At 48.8% G+C, this 23,301-nt stretch overlaps 1 protein-coding gene across 1 annotated transcript in view; it reads right to left on the reverse strand.

Annotated features, from left to right (window-relative positions):
* Nucleotides 1-23,301, reverse strand: part of tufm (Tu translation elongation factor, mitochondrial) — a 40,455-nt gene that overhangs the window by 15,414 nt on the left and 1,740 nt on the right. The window contains exons 2-4 of the mRNA XM_072567443.1: nt 15,155-15,195; nt 11,519-11,681; nt 9,938-10,104 (exon numbers count right to left, since the gene is read on the reverse strand). Coding sequence (XP_072423544.1) covers nt 9,938-10,104; nt 11,519-11,681; nt 15,155-15,195 — 371 coding nt within the window. The remainder of the gene's footprint in view (nt 1-9,937; nt 10,105-11,518; nt 11,682-15,154; nt 15,196-23,301) is intronic.

The following is a 23,301-nucleotide window of genomic DNA, read 5'->3' on the forward strand; positions in this document are numbered from 1 at the left end:
CCCCCCTTTGAACCTATTACACAGTAACAGACCATTCACCCCGTCCCCCCCCTTTGAACCTATTACACAGTAACAGACCATTCACCCCCCCCCCCCTTTGAACCTATTACACAGTAACAGACCATTCACCCCGTCCCCCCCCTTTGAACCTATTACACAGTAACAGACCATTCACCCCGGCCCCCTCCTTTGAACCTATTACACAGTAACATGAGACCATTCACCCCCCCCCCTTTGAACCTATTACACAGTAACAGACCATTCACCCCGTCCCCCCCTTTGAACCTATTACACAGTAACATGAGGCCATTCACCCCGTCCCCCCCTTTGAGCCTATTACACAGTAACATGAGGCCATTCACCCCGTCCCCCCCTTTGAACCTATTACACAGTAACAGACCATTCACCCCGTCCCTCCCCTTTGAACCTAGTACACAGTAACAGACCATTCACCCCGTCCCTCCCCTTTGAACCTATTACACAGTAACAGGAGGCCATTCACCCCGTTCCCCCCCCTTTGAACCTATTACACAGTAACATGAGGCCATTCACCCCGTCCCCCCCCTTTGAACCTATTACACAGTAACAGGAGGCCATTCACCCCGTCCCCCCTTTGAACCTATTACACAGTAACAGACGATTCACCCCGTCCCCCCCCCCTTTGAACCTATTACACAGTAACAGACCATTCACCCCGTCCCTCCCCTTTGAGCCTATTACACAGTAACAGACCATTCACCCCGTCCCTCCCCTTTGAACCTATTACACAGTAACAGACCATTCACCCCGTCCCCCCCCTTTGAACCTATTACACAGTAACAGACCATTCACCCCGTCCCCCCCCTTTGAACCTATTACACAGTAACAGACCATTCACCCCCGCCCCCCCTTGAACCTATTACACAGTAACAGGAGACCATTCACCCCGTCCCCCCCCTTTGAACCTATTACACAGTAACAGACCATTCACCCCGTCCCCCCCCTTTGAACCTATTACACAGTAACAGACCATTCACCCCGTCCCCCCCTTTGAACCTATTACACAGTAACAGACCATTCACCCCGTCCCCCCCCTTTGAACCTAGTACACAGTAACATGAGGCCATTCACCCCGTCCCCCCCCTTTGAACCTATTACACAGTAACAGACCATTCACCCCGTCCCCCCCCTTTGAACCTATTACACAGTAACAGACCATTCACCCCCCCCCCCCCTTGAACCTATTACACCGTAACAGGAGGCCATTCACCCCGCCCCCCCCTTTGAACCTATTACACAGTAACAGACCATTCACCCCGTCCCCCCCCCTTTGAGCCTATGACACAGTAACAGACCATTCACCCCGTCCCCCCTTTGAACCTATTACACAGTAACAGACCATTCACCCCGTCCCCCCCCTTTGAACCTATTACACAGTAACAGACCATTCACCCCGTCCCCCCCCTTTGAACCTATTACACAGTAACAGACCATTCACCCCGTCCCCCCCTTTGAACCTATTACACAGTAACATGAGGCCATTCACCCCGTCCCCCCCTTTGAGCCTATTACACAGTAACAGACCATTCACCCCGTCCCCCCCTTTGAACCTATTACACAGTAACAGACCATTCACCCCGTCCCCCCCTTTGAACCTATTACACAGTAACAGACCATTCACCCCGTCCCCCCCCTTTGAACCTATTACACAGTAACAGACCATTCACCCCGTCCCCCCCCTTTGAACCTATTACACAGTAACAGACCATTCACCCCGTCCCCCCCTTTGAACCTATTACACAGTAACATGAGGCCATTCACCCCGTCCCCCCCTTTGAGCCTATTACACAGTAACAGACCATTCACCCCGTTCCCCCCCTTTGAACCTATTACACAGTAACAGACCATTCACCCCGTCCCCCCCTTTGAGCCTATTACACAGTAACAGACCATTCACCCCGTCCCCCCCTTTGAGCCTATTACACAGTAACAGACCATTCACCCCGTCCCCCTCCTTTGAACCTATTACACAGTAACAGACCATTCACCCCGTCCCCCCCCTTTGAACCTATTACACAGTAACAGACCATTCACCCCGTCCCCCCCTTTGAACCTATTACACAGTAACATGAGGCCATTCACCCCGTCCCCCCCTTTGAGCCTATTACACAGTAACAGACCATTCACCCCGTCCCCCCCCTTTGAACCTATTACACAGTAACAGACCATTCACCCCGTCCCCCCCCTTTGAACCTATTACACAGTAACAGACCATTCACCCCGTCCCCCCTTTGAACCTATTACACAGTAACAGGCCATTCACCCCGTCCCCCCCTTTGAACCTATTACACAGTAACAGACCATTCACCCCGTCCCCCCCATTTGAACCTATTACACAGTAACAGACCATTCACCCCGTCCCCACCCTTTGAACCTATTACACAGTAACAGACCATTCACCCCGTCCCCCCCCTTTGAACCTATTACACAGTAACAGACCATTCACCCCGTCCCCCCCCTTTGAGCCTATTACACAGTAACAGACCATTCACCCCGTCCCCCCCCTTTGAACCTATTACACAGTAACAGACCATTCACCCCGTCCCCCCCTTTGAGCCTATTACACAGTAACAGACCATTCACCCCGTCCCCCCCCTTTGAACCTATTACACAGTAACAGACCATTCACCGCGTCCCCCCCCTTTGAACCTATTACACAGTAACACACCATTCACCCTTTCACCCCCATTTGAAACTATTACACAGTAACAGACCATTCACCCCCCCCTCTTTGAACCTATTACACAGTAACAGACCATTCACCCCGTCCCCCCCCTTTGAACCTAGTACACAGTAACATGAGGCCATTCACCCCGTCCCCCCCCTTTGAACCTATTACACAGTAACAGACCATTCACCCCGTCCCCCCCCTTTGAACCTATTACACAGTAACAGACCATTCACCCCGTTCCCCCCCTTTGAACCTATTACACAGTAACATGAGGCCATTCACCCCGTCCCCCCCTTTGAGCCTATTACACAGTAACAGACCATTCACCCCGTCCCCCCCTTTGAACCTATTACACAGTAACAGACCATTCACCCCGTCCCCCCCTTTGAACCTATTACACAGTAACAGACCATTCACCCCGTCCCCCCCTTTGAACCTATTACACAGTAACAGACCATTCACCCCGTCCCCCCCTTTGAACCTATTACACAGTAACAGGAGACCATTCACCCCGTCCCCCCCCTTTGAACCTATTACACAGTAACAGACCATTCACCCCGTCCCCCCCTTTGAACCTATTACACAGTAACAGACCATTCACCCCGTCCCCCCCTTTGAACCTATTACACAGTAACAGACCATTCACCCCGTCCCCCCCCTTTGAACCTATTACACAGTAACAGACCATTCACCCCGTCCCCCCCCTTTGAACCTATTACACAGTAACAGGAGGCCATTCACCCCGTCCCCCCCCTTTGAACCTATTACACAGTAACAGACCATTCACCCCGTCCCCCCCTTTGAACCTATTACACAGTAACAGACCATTCACCCAGTCCCCCCCCTTTGAACCTATTACACAGTAACATGAGGCCATTCACCCCGTCCCCCCCCTTTGAACCTATTACACAGTAACATGAGACCATTCACCCCGTCCCCCCCCTTTGAACCTGATACACAGTAACAGACCATTCACCCCCCCCCTTTGAACCTATTACACAGTAACAGACCATTCACCCCGTCCCCCCCTTTGAACCTATTACACAGTAACAGACCATTCACCCCGTCCCCCCCTTTGAACCTATTACACAGTAACAGACCATTCACCCCGTCCCCCCCTTTGAACCTAGTACACAGTAACAGACCATTCACCCTGTCCCCCCCCTTTGAACCTATTACACAGTAACAGGAGACCATTCACCCCGTCCCCCCCTTTGAACCTAGTACACAGTAACAGACCATTCACCCCGTCCCTCCCCTTTGAACCTATTACACAGTAACAGACCATTCACCCCGTCCCCCCCCTTTGAACCTATTACACAGTAACAGACCATTCACCCCGTCCCCCCCTTTGAACCTATTACACAGTAACAGACCATTCACCCCGTCCCCCCCTTTGAACCTAGTACACAGTAACAGACCATTCACCCTGTCCCCCCCCTTTGAACCTATTACACAGTAACAGGAGACCATTCACCCCGTCCCCCCCTTTGAACCTATTACACAGTAACAGACCATTCACCCCGTCCCCCCCTTTGAACCTATTACACAGTAACAGACCATTCACCCCGTCCCTCCCCTTTGAACCTATTACACAGTAACAGACCATTCACCCCGTTCCCCCCCTTTGAACCTATTACACAGTAACAGGCCATTCACCCCGTCCCCCCCTTTGAACCTAGTACACAGTAACAGACCATTCACCCTGTCCCCCCCCTTTGAACCTATTACACAGTAACAGGAGACCATTCACCCCGTCCCCCCCTTTGAACCTAGTACACAGTAACAGACCATTCACCCTGTCCCCCCCCTTTGAACCTATTACACAGTAACAGACCATTCACCCCGTCCCCCCCCTTTGAACCTATTACACAGTAACAGACCATTCACCCCGTTCCCCCCCTTTGAACCTATTACACCGTAACAGACCATTCACCCCGTCCCCCCCTTTGAACCTATTACACAGTAACAGACCATTCACCCCGTCCCCCCCCTTTGAACCTATTACACAGTAACAGGCCATTCACCCCGTCCCCCCTCCCCTTTGAACCTATTACACAGTGACAGACCATTCACCCCGTCCCCCCTCCCCTTTGAACCTATTACACCGTAACAGACCATTCACCCCGTCCCCCCCCTTTGAACCTATTACACAGTAACAGGAGACCATTCACCCCGTCCCCCCCTTTGAGCCTATTACACAGTAACAGACCATTCACCCCGTCCCCCCCCTTTGAACCTATTACACAGTAACAGACCATTCACCCCGTCCCCCCCCTTTGAACCTATTACACAGTAACAGACCATTCACCCCATCCCCCCCCTTTGAGCCTATTACACAGTAACAGACCATTCACCCCGTCCCTCCCCTTTGAACCTATTACACAGTAACAGACCATTCACCCCGTCCCCCCCTTTGAGCCTATTACACAGTAACAGACCATTCACCCCGTCCCCCCCCTTTGAACCTATTACACAGTAACAGACCATTCACCCCGTCCCCCCCCTTTGAGCCTATTACACAGTAACAGACCATTCACCCCGTCCCTCCCCTTTGAACCTATTACACAGTAACAGACCATTCACCCCGTCCCCCCCCTTTGAACCTATTACACAGTAACAGACCATTCACCCCGTCCCCCCTTTGAACCTATTACACAGTAACAGACCATTCACCCCGTCCCCCCCCTTTGAACCTATTACACAGTAACAGACCATTCACCCCGTCCCCCCCTTTGAACCTATTACACAGTAACAGACCATTCACCCCGTCCCCCCCCCTTTGAACCTATTACACAGTAACAGACCATTCACCCCGTCCCCCCCCTTTGAACCTATTACACAGTAACAGACCATTCACCCCGTCCCCCCCTTTGAACCTATTACACAGTAACAGACCATTCACCCCCCCCCCCCCCCCCCTTTGAACCTATTACACAGTAACAGACCATTCACCCCGTCCCCCCCCTTTGAACCTATTACACAGTAACAGGAGACCATTCACCCCGTCCCCCCCTTTGAGCCTATTACACAGTAACAGACCATTCACCCCGTCCCCCCCCTTTGAACCTATTACACAGTAACAGACCATTCACCCCGTCCCCCCCCTTTGAACCTATTACACAGTAACAGACCATTCACCCCGTCCTGACCCTTTGAACCTATTACACAGTAACAGACCATTCACCCCGTCCCCCCCCTTTGAACCTATTACACAGTAACAGGAGACCATTCACCCCGTCCCCCCCTTTGAGCCTATTACACAGTAACAGACCATTCACCCCGTCCCCCCCCTTTGAACCTATTACACAGTAACAGACCATTCACCCCGTCCCTCCCCTTTGAACCTATTACACAGTAACAGACCATTCACCCCGTCCCCCCCTTTGAACCTATTACACAGTAACAGACCATTCACCCCGTCCCCCCCTTTGAGCCTATTACACAGTAACAGACCATTCACCCCGTCCCTCCCCTTTGAACCTATTACACCGTAACAGACCATTCACCCCGTCCCCCCCCTTTGAACCTATTACACCGTAACAGACCATTCACCCCGTCCCCCCCCTTTGAACCTATTACACAGTAACATGAGGCCATTCACCCCGTCCCCCACTTTGAACCTATTACACAGTAACAGACCATTCACCCCGTCCCCCCCCTTTGAACCTATTACACCGTAACAGACCATTCACCCCGTCCCCCCCCTTTGAACCTATTACACAGTAACAGACCATTCACCCCGTTCCCCCCCCTTTGAACCTATTACACAGTAACAGACCATTCACCCCGTCCCCCCCCTTTGAACCTATTACACAGTAACAGACCATTCACCCCGTCCCTCCCCTTTGAACCTATTACACAGTAACAGACCATTCACCCCGTCCCTCCCCTTTGAACCTATTACACCGTAACAGACCATTCACCCCATCCCTCCCCTTTGAACCTATTACACCGTAACAGACCATTCACCCCGTCCCCCCCCTTTGAACCTATTACACAGTAACAGGAGACCATTCACCCCGTCCCCCCCTTTGAGCCTATTACACAGTAACAGACCATTCACCCCGTCCCCCCCCTTTGAACCTATTACACAGTAACAGACCATTCACCCCGTCCCCCCCTTTGAGCCTATTACACAGTAACAGACCATTCACCCCGTCCCCCCCCTTTGAACCTATTACACAGTAACAGACCATTCACCCCGTCCCCCCCCTTTGAACCTATTACACAGTAACAGACCATTCACCCCGTCCCCCCCCTTTGAACCTATTACACAGTAACAGACCATTCACCCCGTCCCCCCCTTTGAACCTAGTACACAGTAACAGACCATTCACCCCGTCCCCCCCCCTTTGAACCTATTACACAGTAACAGACCATTCACCCCGTCCCCCCCCCCTTTGAGCCTATTACACAGTAACAGACCATTCACCCCGTCCCCCCCCTTTGAACCTATTACACAGTAACAGACCATTCACCCCGTCCCCCCCCTTTGAACCTATTACACAGTAACAGACCATTCACCCCGTCCCCCCCCTTTGAACCTATTACACAGTAACAGACCATTCACCCCGTCCCCCCCCTTTGAACCTATTACACAGTAACAGGAGGCCATTAACCCCCCCCCCTCCTTTGAACCTATTACACAGTAACAGACCATTCACCCCGTCCCCCCCCTTTGAACCTATTACACAGTAACAGGAGACCATTCACCCCGTTTCCCCCCTTTGAACCTATTACACAGTAACAGACCATTCACCCCGTCCCCCCCCTTTGAACCTATTACACAGTAACATGAGGACATTCACCCCGTCCCCCCCCTTTGAACCTATTACACAGTAACAGACCATTCACCCCGTCCCCCCCTTTGAACCTAGTACACAGTAACAGACCATTCACCCCGTTCCCCTCCCCTTTGAGCCTATTACACAGTAACAGACCATTCACCCCGTCCCCCCCCTTTGAACCTATTACACAGTAACAGGAGGCCATTCACCCCCCCCCCCCTCCTTTGAGCCTATTACACAGTAACAGGAGACCATTCACCCCGTCCCCCCCTTTGAACCTATTACACAGTAACATGAGGACATTCACCCCGTCCCCCCCTTTGAACCTATTACACAGTAACAGACCATTCACCCCGTCCCCCCCCTTTGAACCTATTACACAGTAACAGGAGGCCATTCACCCCCCCCCCCTCCTTTGAACCTATTACACAGTAACAGGAGACCATTCACCCCGTCCCCCCCTTTGAACCTATTACACAGTAACATGAGGACATTCACCCCGTCCCCCCCTTTGAACCTATTACACAGTAACAGACCATTCACCCCGTCCCCCCCCTTTGAACCTATTACACAGTAACAGGAGGCCATTCACCCCCCCCCCCTCCTTTGAACCTATTACACAGTAACAGACCATTCACCCCGTCCCCCCCTTTGAACCTATTACACAGTAACAGACCATTCACCCCGTCCCCCCCCTTTGAACCTATTACACAGTAACAGGAGACCATTCACCCCGTCCCCCCCTTTGAACCTATTACACAGTAACAGACCATTCACCCCGTCCCCCCCCTTTGAACCTATTACACAGTAACAGACCATTCACCCAGTCCCCCTCCTTTGAACCTATTACACAGTAACATGAGGCCATTCACCCCGTCCCCCCCCTTTGAACCTATTACACAGTAACAGACCATTCACCCCGTCCCCCCCTTTGAACCTATTACACAGTAACAGACCATTCACCCCGTCCGCCCCTTTGAACCTATTACACAGTAACATGAGGCCATTCACCCCGTCCCTCCCCTTTGAACCTATTACACAGTAACAGACCATTCACCCCGTCCCCCTCCTTTGAACCTATTACACAGTAACAGACCATTCACCCCGTCCCCCCCTTTGAACCTATTACACAGTAACAGACCATTCACCCCGTCCCCCCCTTTGAACCTATTACACAGTAACAGGAGACCATTCACCCCGTCCCTCCCCTTTGAACCTATTACACAGTAACAGGCCATTCACCCCGTCCCCCCCTTTGAACCTATTACACAGTAACAGACCATTCACCCCGTCCCCCCCCTTTGAACCTATTACACAGTAACAGACCATTCACCCCGTCCCCCCCCTTTGAACCTATTACACAGTAACAGACCATTCACCCCGTCCCCCCCCTTTGAACCTATTACACAGTAACAGACCATTCACCCCGTCCCCCCCCTTTGAACCTATTACACAGTAACAGACCATTCACCCCGTCCCCCCCTTTGAACCTATTACACAGTAACAGACCATTCACCCCGTCCCCCCCCTTTGAACCTATTACACAGTAACAGACCATTCACCCCGTCCCCCCCTTTGAGCCTATTACACAGTAACAGACCATTCACCCCGTCCCCCCCTTTGAACCTATTACACAGTAACAGACCATTCACCCCGTCCCCCCCTTTGAGCCTATTACACAGTAACAGACCATTCACCCCGTCCCCCCCTTTGAACCTATTACACAGTAACATGAGGCCATTCACCCCGTCCCCCCCTTTGAACCTATTACACAGTAACAGGAGACCATTCACCCCGTCCCCCCCTTTGAACCTAGTACACAGTAACAGACCATTCACCCTGTCCCCCCCCTTTGAACCTATTACACAGTAACAGACCATTCACCCCGTTCCCCCCCTTTGAACCTATTACACCGTAACAGGAGACCATTCACCCCGTCCCCCCCTTTGAGCCTATTATACAGTATCACGAGGCCATTCACCCTGTCACCCCCTTTGAGCCTATTACACCGTAACAGGAGGCCATTGAGCCCCTCTTCAGTCTGTTACACTCATGAAGAAGTACCTGATCTGAGAGCTGACCTCCATCTCCCCACCTTCACCCCTTCCCGAACCCCTGCCCCAGAATTCCTTCAGAAAACAGGGATTGATCTGTCTTCTGGAGTGACTCCTTTCCATCGACCTCAAAATCTCCAAACAATTGACCGAATCAGCCCGTGGCTCTTCCCAATCCTGGGGCAATCGAGATTGTGCTGTATATGCGGAGTCACCCCGGTGATATAACCCCCAGGGCAGGGAGGTGGGGGGGTGGGGGGGGGGGGGGGGGAGATCACTCTGTGGAATCCACACTGCTCTCCCTCGCGAGGCTGACTGCCCTTTCCTGGGGTGTGGGATCCAGGGAGCCGCTCTGTTAACCTCTCCCCGTGCCGTTCGCTCACCTTGACGTAGTCGGCGTGGCCCGGACAATCAGTGTGAGCATAGTGTCGGTTGGGTGTGGTGTACTCCACGTGAGACGCGTTGATGGTGATCCCCCGGGCTTTCTCCTCGGGGGCGTTGTCAATGTCCTCATACTTTTTAAACTTGGCACCCCCGGCCTCGGCAAGAACTACACAAGGGAAGAGGGGAGGCAACACGTTTAGAGTCGAACAGCGTGGAAACAGACCCTTCAGCCCGACCAGTTATCCCAAACTGAAAACTCGTTCCACCTGGCCAACGTCCCTCCAAAGGTTTCCTATTCGCATCCTTATCCAAAATGTCTTTCAAATGTTGTAACTGTCTCGCATCCACCACTTCCTCAGGAAGTTCATTCCACACATGAACCACTTCTGTCTTTTTTTAAATCTCTCCCCTATCATAAAACTGCGCCTTCTAGTTTTGAAATACCCCCACCCCAGGGAAAAGACAGCTCCCATTAACTCGAGGTCACCTGTTCCAGTGAGAAAACTCCCAGCCTTTCTTTATAACCCGATCCTTCCATACACCCGGCAACATCCTGGTAACTCTGTTCTGAACCCTCTCCAGTTTAATAATATCCTTCCTGTCACGGTCAAAGAGTGTGGTGCTGGAAAAGCACAGCCGGCCAGGCAGCATCTGTGGAGCAGGAAAGGCTTATGGCGGGAACGTCGACGTGCCTGCTCCTCGGATGCTGCCTGACTTGCTGTGCTTTTCCAGCACCACACACTTCCACTCTGATCTCCAGCACCTGCACTCCTCACTTTCTCCATCCTATAACTGGGCAACCAGAACTGCACACAGTATTCCAGGAGAGGTCTTACCAGCATCGTGTACATCCTCAACATAACGTCCCAACTGCTACACTCAAGGGTCTGAGTGTATGAAGGCAAGCGTGCTAAACGCCTCCTTAACCACCCAGTTTACCTCTGACACATACTTCAAAGAACGATGTACCTGAAGCCCCACACCTGTCTGTTTTGTAACTCTACCCAGGGCCCTGGCATTAATTGCATAAGTCATGCCCTTAACTGTTTTACAGAAATGCAACCCCTCACATTTATCCAAATTCAATTCCATCTGCCATTTTTCAGCCCATTGATCAAGATCCCTTTGTAATCTTAGATAACCTTCTTCCCTGTCCACCAACCTCGGTGTTTATTCAACATGCCTCTTATATTCTCATCCACATCATTGATATAAATGACAAACAAAAGGGAACCCAGTACCAATTCCTGTGGAAGACCGCTGGTCACAGGCCTCCAGTCTGGAAAAACAACCTTCCACCTCCACCACCACCACCCTCTTGTCTCCTACTGTCAAGCTCCCCGAATCCCTTGTGATCCCACTTCACTCATTAATCCACCGTGCAGAACCTTGTCCAAGGCTTTTGTGATCTTGCTCAACTCCACCCTCCTGCCTTCTCTGCTACCCCCCTTGATTGATGATTATGTATATCTCTCACTCCCCCTCCCCGACAGTGAATGACACAGCTTTGAGAGCCCTCGACAGTGAAGATTTCCACACACACTCTCCCTCACACACCCCTCCTGCCCATTCCGCTCTACCTTTGGTGATGGCTGCTGTCAGTGTCGTTTTTCCGTGGTCCACGTGACCGATGGTGCCGATGTTCATGTGAGGTTTCTCTCTCTGGTAGGTCTTCTTGGCCTCAGCAGCGAGATTCCGGGACAGGACAGGAGCCACCAGAACGCACTGGGGGAGCCGGGGGGTCTGTAACCCAACAGGGACAGGGCAAATCCTCAGAGCAAGACACACAGTAAAGCTTCCTCTGCACCGCCCTCCATCAACCACTCCCAGGACAGGGATAACCTGGGTTAGATACAGAGTAAAGCTCCCTCTACACTGTTCCTCCAGTTTCCTCATTTCCCCAGTTCCAACCTTCCAGCTCAGCACCATCCTCATGACCTGTCCCGACTTGTCCATCTGCTTTCCCACCGATCTGCTCCACCCTCCCCCCACCCATCACCATCTCCATCCACCTATGGCACTCTCAGCTACCGTCCCCCACCCCACTCCCTCCCATTTATCTCTGCACCCCAGAGGCTCCCAGCCTCATTCGTAATGAAGGGCTTTTGCTCAAACCATCGATTTTCCTGCTCCTCGGATGCGGCCTGACCTGCTGTGCTTTTTCAGCACCACTCTAATCCTCCTCTACACTGTCTCTCTCTCAAATACTCCCAGGACAGGGACAGCGTGGGGTTAGATACTGAGTAAACACCCCCCTAACGGTCCCCCATCAAATACTCCCAGGACAGGGACAGCGTGGGGTTAGATACTGAGTAAACACCCCCCTAACGGTCCCCCATCAAATACTCCCAGGACAGGGACAGCGTGGGGTGAGATACTGAGTAAACATCCCTCTAACTGTCCCCCATCAAATACTCCCAGGACAGGGACAGCGTGGGGTTAGATACTGAGTAAACACCCCCCTAACGGTCCCCCATCAAATACTCCCAGGACAGGGACAGCGTGGGGTTAGATACTGAGTAAACACCCCCCTAACGGTCCCCCATCAAATACTCCCAGGACAGGGACAGCGTGGGGTTAGATACTCAGTAAACACCCCCCTAACGGTCCCCCATCAAATACTCCCAGGACAGGGGCAGCGTGGGGTTAGATACTCAGTAAACACCCCCCTAACGGTCCCCCATCAAATACTCCCAGGACAGGGACAGCGTGGGGTTAGATACTGAGTAAACATCCCCCTAACGGTCCCCCATCAAATACTCCCAGGACAGGGACAGCGTGGGGTTAGATACTCAGTAAACATCCCCCTAACGGTCCCCCATCAAATACTCCCAGGGACAGCGTGGGGTTAGATACTCAGTAAACACCCCCCTAACGGTCCCCCATCAAATACTCCCAGGACAGGGACAGCGTGGGGTTAGATACTCAGTAAACACCCCCCTAACGGTCCCCCATCAAATACTCCCAGGACAGGGACAGCGTGGGGTTAGATACTCAGTAAACATCCCCCTAACGGTCCCCCATCAAATACTCCCAGGGACAGCGTGGGGTTAGATACTGAGTAAACATCCCCCTAACGGTCCCCCATCAAATACTCCCAGGACAGGGACAGTGTGGGGTTAGATACTCAGTAAACATCCCCCTAACTGTCCCCCATCAAATACTCCCAGGACAGGGACAGCGTGGGGTTAGATACTCAGTAAACATCCCCCTAACGGTCCCCCATCAAATACTCCCAGGACAGGGACAGTGTGGGGTTAGATACTGAGTAAACATCCCCCTAACTGTCCCCCATCAAATACTCCCAGGACAGGGACAGCGTGGGGTTAGATACTCAGTAAACACCCCCCTAACGGTCCCCCATCAAATACTCCCAGGACAGGGGCAGCGTGGGGTTAGATACTGAGTAAACATCCCCCCTAACGGTCCCCCATCAAATACTCCCAGGACAGGGACAGTGTGGGGTTAGATACTCAGTAAACATCCCTCTAACGGTCCCCCATCAAATACTCCCAGGACAGGGACAGCGCGGGGTTAGATACTCAGTAAACATCCCTCTAACTGTCCCCCATCAAATACTCCCAGGACAGGGACAGCGTGGGGTTAGATACTCAGTAAACATCCCCCTAACGGTCCCCCATCAAATACTCCCAGGGACAGCGTGGGGTTAGATACTCAGTAAACATCCCCCTAACGGTCCCCCATCAAATACTCCCAGGGACAGCGTGGGGTTAGATACTGAGTAAACATCCCCCTAACTGTCCCCCATCAAATACTCCCAGGACAGGGACAGCGTGGGGTGAGATACTGAGTAAACATCCCCCTAACTGTCCCCCATCAAATACTCCCAGGACAGGGACAGCGTGGGGTTAGATACTGAGTAAACATCCCCCTAACGGTCCCCCATCAAATACTCCCAGGACAGGGACAGCGCGGGGTTAGATACTCAGTAAACATCCCTCTAACTGTCCCCCATCAAATACTCCCAGGACAGGGACAGCGTGGGGTTAGATACTCAGTAAACATCCCCCTAACGGTCCCCCATCAAATACTCCCAGGGACAGCGTGGGGTTAGATACTCAGTAAACATCCCCCTAACGGTCCCCCATCAAATACTCCCAGGACAGGGGCAGCGTGGGGTTAGATACTCAGTAAACACCCCCCTAACGGTCCCCCATCAAATACTCCCAGGACAGGGACAGCGTGGGGTTAGATACTGAGTAAACATCCCTCTAACGGTCCCCCATCAAATACTCCCAGGACAGGGACAGCGTGGGGTTAGATACTCAGTAAACACCCCGCTAACTGTCCCCCATCAAATACTCCCAGGACAGGGACAGCGTGGGGTTTGATACTCAGTAAACATCCCCCTAACTGTCCCCCATCAAATACTCCCAGGACAGGGACAGCGTGGGGTTAGATACTGAGTAAACATCCCCCTAACTGTCCCCCATCAAATACTCCCAGGACAGGGACAGCGTGGGGTTAGATACTCAGTAAACACCCCCCTAACGGTCCCCCATCAAATACTCCCAGGACAGGGACAGCGTGGGGTTAGAGACAAAGTAAAGCTCCCTCTACACGGTCCCCCATCAAATACTCCCAGGACAGGGACAGCGTGGGGTTAGATACTGAGTAAACACCTCCCTAACTGTCCCCCATCATATACTCCCAGGACAGGGACAGCGTGGGGTTAGATACTGAGTAAACATCCCCCTAACTGTCCCCCATCAAATACTCCCAGGACAGGGACAGCGTGGGGTTAGATACTCAGTAAACACCCCCCTAACGGTCCCCCATCAAATACTCCCAGGACAGGGACAGCGTGGGGTCAGATACTGAGTAAACATCCCCCTAACTGTCCCCCATCAAATACTCCCAGGACAGGGACAGCGTGGGGTTGGATACTGAGTAAACACCCCCCTAACTGTCCCTCATCAAATACTCCCAGGACAGGGACAGCGTGGGGTTAGATACTGAGTAAACACCCCCCTAACTGTCCCCCATCAAATACTCCCAGGACAGGGACAGCGTGGGGTTAGATACTCAGTAAACATCCCCCTAACGGTCCCCCATCAAATACTCCCAGAGCAGGGACAACGTGGGGTTAGAGACAGAGTAAAGCTCCCTCTACACGGTCCCCCATCAAACTCTCCAGACGGGGACACCACAGGGTTAGATGGAGCGCTCTGGTTTCCTGTGGGATTGATACTCACTGTTCGGATGGTCAGTAAGCTCCGGATACAGTTCTTCGGAACTGGAAAACACACAGAAAGGTTAAGATGGTAATAGTTGTAGCTCAGAACACAGCATGATCCCTCTCCAAGTCACTGCCCACTCGCTCTGACATCATCACCACCTTACCCACTGAACCATAACACCCCTCCATCCCTGGCGGACAGCGTGCTATACTCTTCCCATCTTTTTCCACCACCTCACTGAACTCCATCCCACTGAGACATTCTCCCCTGCATCCCTCAATCACTGTCCCTCTCCCTAACTCTCACAACTCTACCTTTCACACTGATTCACCACCTCAAACTCTTGACCTAACCATCTCGCTGCCTATACCCCATCCCAAACACTTCCAACTGTTTCTCTCCATCCTCACCCTGTGTCGATTCAAAGAATTATCAAATCCATATGGTGCAGAAAGAGACCCTTCAGCTCACTGAGGATGCACCGAGCCTCCAAAGAGCATCGCACTGAAATCTACTCACCTATCCCTGTAACCCTGCATTTCCCACAGCCAAACCGGCACATCCCTGGGCACTACGGGACAATTTCCCCACGGCCAATCCCACCCTAACCTGTACATCCCTGGGCACTACGGGACAATTTCCCCACGGCCAATCCCACCCTAACCTGCACATCCCTGGGCACTACGGGACAATTTCCCCACATCCAATCCCACCCTAACCCGCACATCCCTGGGCACTACGGGACAATTTCCCCACATCCAATCCCACCCTAACCTACACATCCCTGGGCACTACGGGACAATTTCCCCACGACCGATCCCACCCTAACCTGCACATCCCTGGGCACTACGGGACAATTTCCCCACATCCAATCCCACCCTAACCTACACATCCCTGGGCACTACGGGACAATTTCCCCACGACCGATCCCACCCTAACTTGCACATCCCTGGGCACTACGGGACAATTTCCCCACATCCAATCCCATCCTAACCTACACATCCCTGGGCACTACGGGACAATTTCCCCACATCCAATCCCATCCTAACCTACACATCCCTGGGCACTACGGGACAATTTCCCCACGACCGATCCCACCCTAACCTGCACATCCCTGGGCACTACGGGACAATTTCCCCACGACCGATCCCACCCTAACCTGCACATCCCTGGGCACTACGGGACAATTTCCCCACGGCCAATCTCACCCTAACCTACACATCCCTGGGCACTACGGGCCAATTTCCCCACGGCCAACCCACCCAAACCTGCACATCCCTGGGCACGAGGGGCCAATTTAACTTAGCTTATTCACCCTAACCTGCACATACTTGGACAATATTGGACAATTTAGCACAGCCAAACACCCCACAGACTGAGAGTGCAGTTGAATCTGGGTCCCTGATGCAGAGGCAGCAGCACCAACCACTATGCCACCACACATCTCTGTCATTCTCCCCCTCATTTTCTCTTTCTGCATGTCTTGTTGTCTCTCTCTGTCCCCCCTCACTATCTCTCTCAATACTGGTTTCCTTCAGTCTCTCACATTCTCCCTCAATCACGTTCTCCCTGCGTCTGACACACTCTTCCCCCGTCTCCCTCACTACCTCTCCCACTGTCCCTCTCTTTCTCCCCCTCTCCTCTATAATAAATATGCACAATATAATAACTGACACCCACTTTTCTATAATACGTGTTCATAATATAAGTCTGAGAGATGCCGACATCCAAATTAACACATCTAAAATATATCAGTCTATCCCATTATAATACGTATCTTTAAAACATTATCAGTTTAAGAGACACTCTCCCTCCCCGCCCCCATCTCTATAATATATATCTATAACACAGTACCAGTCTGAGACACATCTGCCCCCCCATCTCTATAATATATAGCTATAACACAGTATCAGTCTGAGAGACATCTCCCCTCCCCCATCTCTATAATATATATCTATAACACAGTATCAGTCTGAGAGACATCTCCCCTCCCCCATCTCTATAATATATATCTATAACACAGTATCAGTCTGAGAGACATCTCCCCTCCCCTCCCTCTATAATATATATCAATAACACAGTATCAGTCTGAGAGACATCTTCCCTCCTCCATCTATATAATATATATCTATAACACAGTATCAGTCTGAGAGACATCTCCCCTCCCCATCTCTATAATATATATCTATAACACAGTATCAGTCTGAGAGACATCTCCCCTCCCCCATCTCTATAATATATATCTATAACACAGTATCAGTCTGAGAGACATCTCCCCTCCCTCTATAATATATATCTATAACACAGTATCAGTCTGAGAGACATCTCCCCTCCCCTCCCTCTATAATATATATCTATAACACAGTATCAGTCTGAGAGACATCTCCCCTCCCCCATCTCTATAATATATATCTATAACACAGTATCAGTCTGAGAGACATCTTCCCTCCCCCATCTCTATAATATATATCTATAACACAGTATCAGTCTGAGAGACATCTTCCCTCCTCCATCTCTATAATATATATCTATAACACAGTATCAGTCTGAGAGACATCTCCCCTCCCCTCCCTCTATAATATATATCTATAACACAGTATCAGTCTGAGAGACATCTTCCCTCCTCCATCTATATAATATATATCTATAACACAGTATCAGTCTGAGAGACATCTCCCCTCCCCATCTCTATAATATATATCTATAACACAGTATCAGTCTGAGAGACATCTCCCCTCCCCTCCCTCTATAATATATATCTATAACACAGTATCAGTCTGAGAGACATCTTCCCTCCCCCATCTCTATAATATATATCTATAACACAGTATCAGTCTGAGAGACATCTCCCCTCCCTCTATAATATATATCTATAACACAGTATCAGTCTGACAGACATCTCCCCTTCCCCATCACTATAATATATATCTATAACACAGTATCAGTCTGAGAGACATCTCCCCTTCCCCATCACTATAATATATATCTATAACACAGTATCAGTCTGAGAGACATCTCCCCTCCCTCTATAATATATATCTATAACACAGTATCAGCCTGACAGACATCTCCCCTCCCTCTATAATATATATCTATAACACAGTATCGGTCTGAGAGACATCTCCCCTCCCCCTCCCTCTATAATATATATCTATAACACAGTATCAGTCTGAGAGACATCTCCCCTCCCTCTATAATATATATCTATAACACAGTATCAGTCTGACAGACATCTCCCCTCCCCTCCCTCTATAATATATATCTATAACACAGTATCAGCCTGACAGACATCTCCCCCATCTCTATAATATATATCTATAACACAGTATCAGTCTGAGAGACATCTCCCCTCCCCCTCCCTCTATAATATATATCTATAACACAGTATCAGTCTGAGAGACATCTCCCCTCCCTCTATAATATATATCTATAACACAGTATCAGTCTGAGAGACATCTCCCCTCCCCATCTCTATAATATATATCTATAACACAGTATCAGTCTGACAGACATCTCCCCTCCCCCATCTCTATAATATATATCTATAACACAGTATCAGTCTGAGAGACATCTTCCCTCCCCCATCTCTATAATATATATCTATAACACAGTATCAGTCTGAGAGACATCTCCCCTCCCCTCCCTCTATAATATATATCTATAACACAGTATCAGTCTGAGAGACATCTCCCCTCCCCTCCCTCTATAATATATATCTATAACACAGCATCAGTCTGAGAGACATCACCCCTCCCCTCCCTCTATAATATATATCTATAACACAGTATCAGTCTGAGAGACATCTCCCCTCCCCATCTCTATAATATATATCTATAACACAGTATCAGTCTGAGAGACATCTCCCCTCCCTCTATAATATATATCTATAACACAGTATCAGTCTGAGAGACATCTCCCCTCCCCTCCCTCTATAATATATATCTATAACACGGTATCAGTCTGAGAGACATCTTCCCTCCCCCATCTCTATAATATATATCTATAACACAGTATCAGTCTGAGAGACATCTCCCCTCCCCCATCTCTATAATATATATCTATAACACAGTATCAGTCTGAGACATCTCCCCTCCCCCATCTCTATAATATATATCTATAACACAGTATCAGTCTGAGAGACATCTCCCCTCCCCCATCTCTATAATATATATCTATAACACAGTATCAGTCTGAGAGACATCTCCCCTCCCCCATCTCTATAATATATATCTATAACACAGTATCAGTCTGAGAGACATCTCCCCTCCCCTCCCTCTATAATATATATCAATAACACAGTATCAGTCTGAGAGACATCTTCCCTCCTCCATCTATATAATATATATCTATAACACAGTATCAGTCTGAGAGACATCTCCCCTCCCCATCTCTATAATATATATCTATAACACAGTATCAGTCTGAGAGACATCTCCCCTCCCCCATCTCTATAATATATATCTATAACACAGTATCAGTCTGAGAGACATCTCCCCTCCCTCTATAATATATATCTATAACACAGTATCAGTCTGAGAGACATCTCCCCTCCCCTCCCTCTATAATATATATCTATAACACAGTATCAGTCTGAGAGACATCTCCCCTCCCCCATCTCTATAATATATATCTATAACACAGTATCAGTCTGAGAGACATCTTCCCTCCCCCATCTCTATAATATATATCTATAACACAGTATCAGTCTGAGAGACATCTTCCCTCCTCCATCTCTATAATATATATCTATAACACAGTATCAGTCTGAGAGACATCTCCCCTCCCCTCCCTCTATAATATATATCTATAACACAGTATCAGTCTGAGAGACATCTTCCCTCCTCCATCTATATAATATATATCTATAACACAGTATCAGTCTGAGAGACATCTCCCCTCCCCATCTCTATAATATATATCTATAACACAGTATCAGTCTGAGAGACATCTCCCCTCCCCTCCCTCTATAATATATATCTATAACACAGTATCAGTCTGAGAGACATCTTCCCTCCCCCATCTCTATAATATATATCTATAACACAGTATCAGTCTGAGAGACATCTCCCCTCCCTCTATAATATATATCTATAACACAGTATCAGTCTGACAGACATCTCCCCTTCCCCATCACTATAATATATATCTATAACACAGTATCAGTCTGAGAGACATCTCCCCTTCCCCATCACTATAATATATATCTATAACACAGTATCAGTCTGAGAGACATCTCCCCTCCCTCTATAATATATATCTATAACACAGTATCAGCCTGACAGACATCTCCCCTCCCTCTATAATATATATCTATAACACAGTATCGGTCTGAGAGACATCTCCCCTCCCCCTCCCTCTATAATATATATCTATAACACAGTATCAGTCTGAGAGACATCTCCCCTCCCTCTATAATATATATCTATAACACAGTATCAGTCTGACAGACATCTCCCCTCCCCTCCCTCTATAATATATATCTATAACACAGTATCAGCCTGACAGACATCTCCCCCATCTCTATAATATATATCTATAACACAGTATCAGTCTGAGAGACATCTCCCCTCCCCCTCCCTCTATAATATATATCTATAACACAGTATCAGTCTGAGAGACATCTCCCCTCCCTCTATAATATATATCTATAACACAGTATCAGTCTGAGAGACATCTCCCCTCCCCATCTCTATAATATATATCTATAACACAGTATCAGTCTGACAGACATCTCCCCTCCCCCATCTCTATAATATATATCTATAACACAGTATCAGTCTGAGAGACATCTTCCCTCCCCCATCTCTATAATATATATCTATAACACAGTATCAGTCTGAGAGACATCTCCCCTCCCCTCCCTCTATAATATATATCTATAACACAGTATCAGTCTGAGAGACATCTCCCCTCCCCTCCCTCTATAATATATATCTATAACACAGCATCAGTCTGAGAGACATCACCCCTCCCCTCCCTCTATAATATATATCTATAACACAGTATCAGTCTGAGAGACATCTCCCCTCCCCATCTCTATAATATATATCTATAACACAGTATCAGTCTGAGAGACATCTCCCCTCCCTCTATAATATATATCTATAACACAGTATCAGTCTGAGAGACATCTCCCCTCCCCTCCCTCTATAATATATATCTATAACACGGTATCAGTCTGAGAGACATCTTCCCTCCCCCATCTCTATAATATATATCTATAACACAGTATCAGTCTGAGAGACATCTCCCCTCCCCCATCTCTATAATATATATCTATAACACAGTATCAGTCTGAGACATCTCCCCTCCCCCATCTCTATAATATATATCTATAACACAGTATCAGTCTGAGAGACATCTCCCCTCCCCCATCTCTATAATATATATCTATAACACAGTATCAGTCTGAGAGACATCTCCCCTCCCCTCCCTCTATAATATATATCTATAACACAGTATCAGTCTGAGAGACATCTTCCCTCCCCCATCTCTATAATATATATCTATAACACAGTATCAGTCTGAGAGACATCTGCCCTCCCCCATCCCCCATCTCTATAATATATATCTATAACACAGTATCAGTCTGAGAGACATCTCCCCTCCCCCTATAATATATATCTATAACACAGTATCAGTCTGAGAGACATCTCCCCTCCCCCTCCCTCTATAATATATATCTATAACACGGTATCAGTCTGAGAGACATCTTCCCTCCCTCTATAATATATATCTATAACACAGTATCAGTCTGAGAGACATCTTCCCTCCCCTCCCTCTATAATATATATCTATAACACAGTATCAGTCTGAGAGACATCTCCCCTCCCCCATCTCTATAATATATATCTATAACACAGTATCAGTCTGAGAGACATCTCCCCTCCCCCATCTCTATAATATATATCTATAACACAGTATCAGTCTGAGAGACATCTCCCCTCCCCTCCCTCTATAATATATATCTATAACACAGTATCAGTCTGAGAGACATCTCCCCTCCCCTCCCTCTATAATATATATCTATAACACAGTATCAGTCTGAGAGACATCTCCCCTCCCCTATCTCTATAATATATATCTATAACACAGTATCAGTCTGAGAGACATCTCCCCTCCCCTATCTCTATAATATATATCTATAACACAGTATCAGTCTGAGAGACATCTCCCCTCCCCCATCTCTATAATATATATCTATAACACAGTATCAGTCTGAGAGACATCTCCCCTCCCCCATCTCTATAATATATATCTATAACACAGTATCAGTCTGAGAGACATCTCCCCTCCCCCATCTCTATAATATATATCTATAACACAGTATCAGTCTGAGAGACATCTCCCCTCCCCCATCTCTATAATATATATCTATAACACAGTATCAGTCTGAGAGACATCTCCCCTCCCCTATCTCTATAATATATATCTATAACACAGTATCAGTCTGAGAGACATCTCCCCTCCCCCATCTCTATAATATATATCTATAACACAGTATCAGTCTGAGAGACATCTCCCCTCCCCCATCTCTATAATATATATCTATAACACAGTATCAGTCTGAGAGACATCTCCCCTCCCCCATCTCTATAATATATATCTATAACACAGTATCAGTCTGAGAGACATCTCCCCTCCCCCATCTCTATAATATATATCTATAACACAGTATCAGTCTGAGAGACATCTCCCCTCCCCCTATAATATATATCTATAACACAGTATCAGTCTGAGAGACATCTTCCCTCCCCCATCTCTATAATATATATCTATAACACAGTATCAGTCTGAGAGACATCTTCCCTCCCTCTATAATATATATCTATAACACAGTATCAGTCTGAGAGACATCTCCCCTCCCCCATCTCTATAATATATATCTATAACACAGTATCAGTCTGAGAGACATCTCCCCTCCCCTCCCTCTATAATATAGATCTATAACACAGTATCAGTCTGAGAGACATCTCCCCTCCCCCATCTCTATAATATATATCTATAACACAGTATCAGTCTGAGAGACATCTCCCCTCCCCCATCTCTATAATATATATCTATAACACAGTATCAGTCTGAGAGACATCTCCCCTCCCCCTATAATATATATCTATAACACAGTATCAGTCTGAGAGACATCTCCCCTCCCCTCCCTCTAT

Source organism: Chiloscyllium punctatum, unplaced genomic scaffold (genome assembly GCF_047496795.1).
Source record: "Chiloscyllium punctatum isolate Juve2018m unplaced genomic scaffold, sChiPun1.3 scaffold_176, whole genome shotgun sequence".
NCBI lineage: Eukaryota > Metazoa > Chordata > Chondrichthyes > Orectolobiformes > Hemiscylliidae > Chiloscyllium > Chiloscyllium punctatum.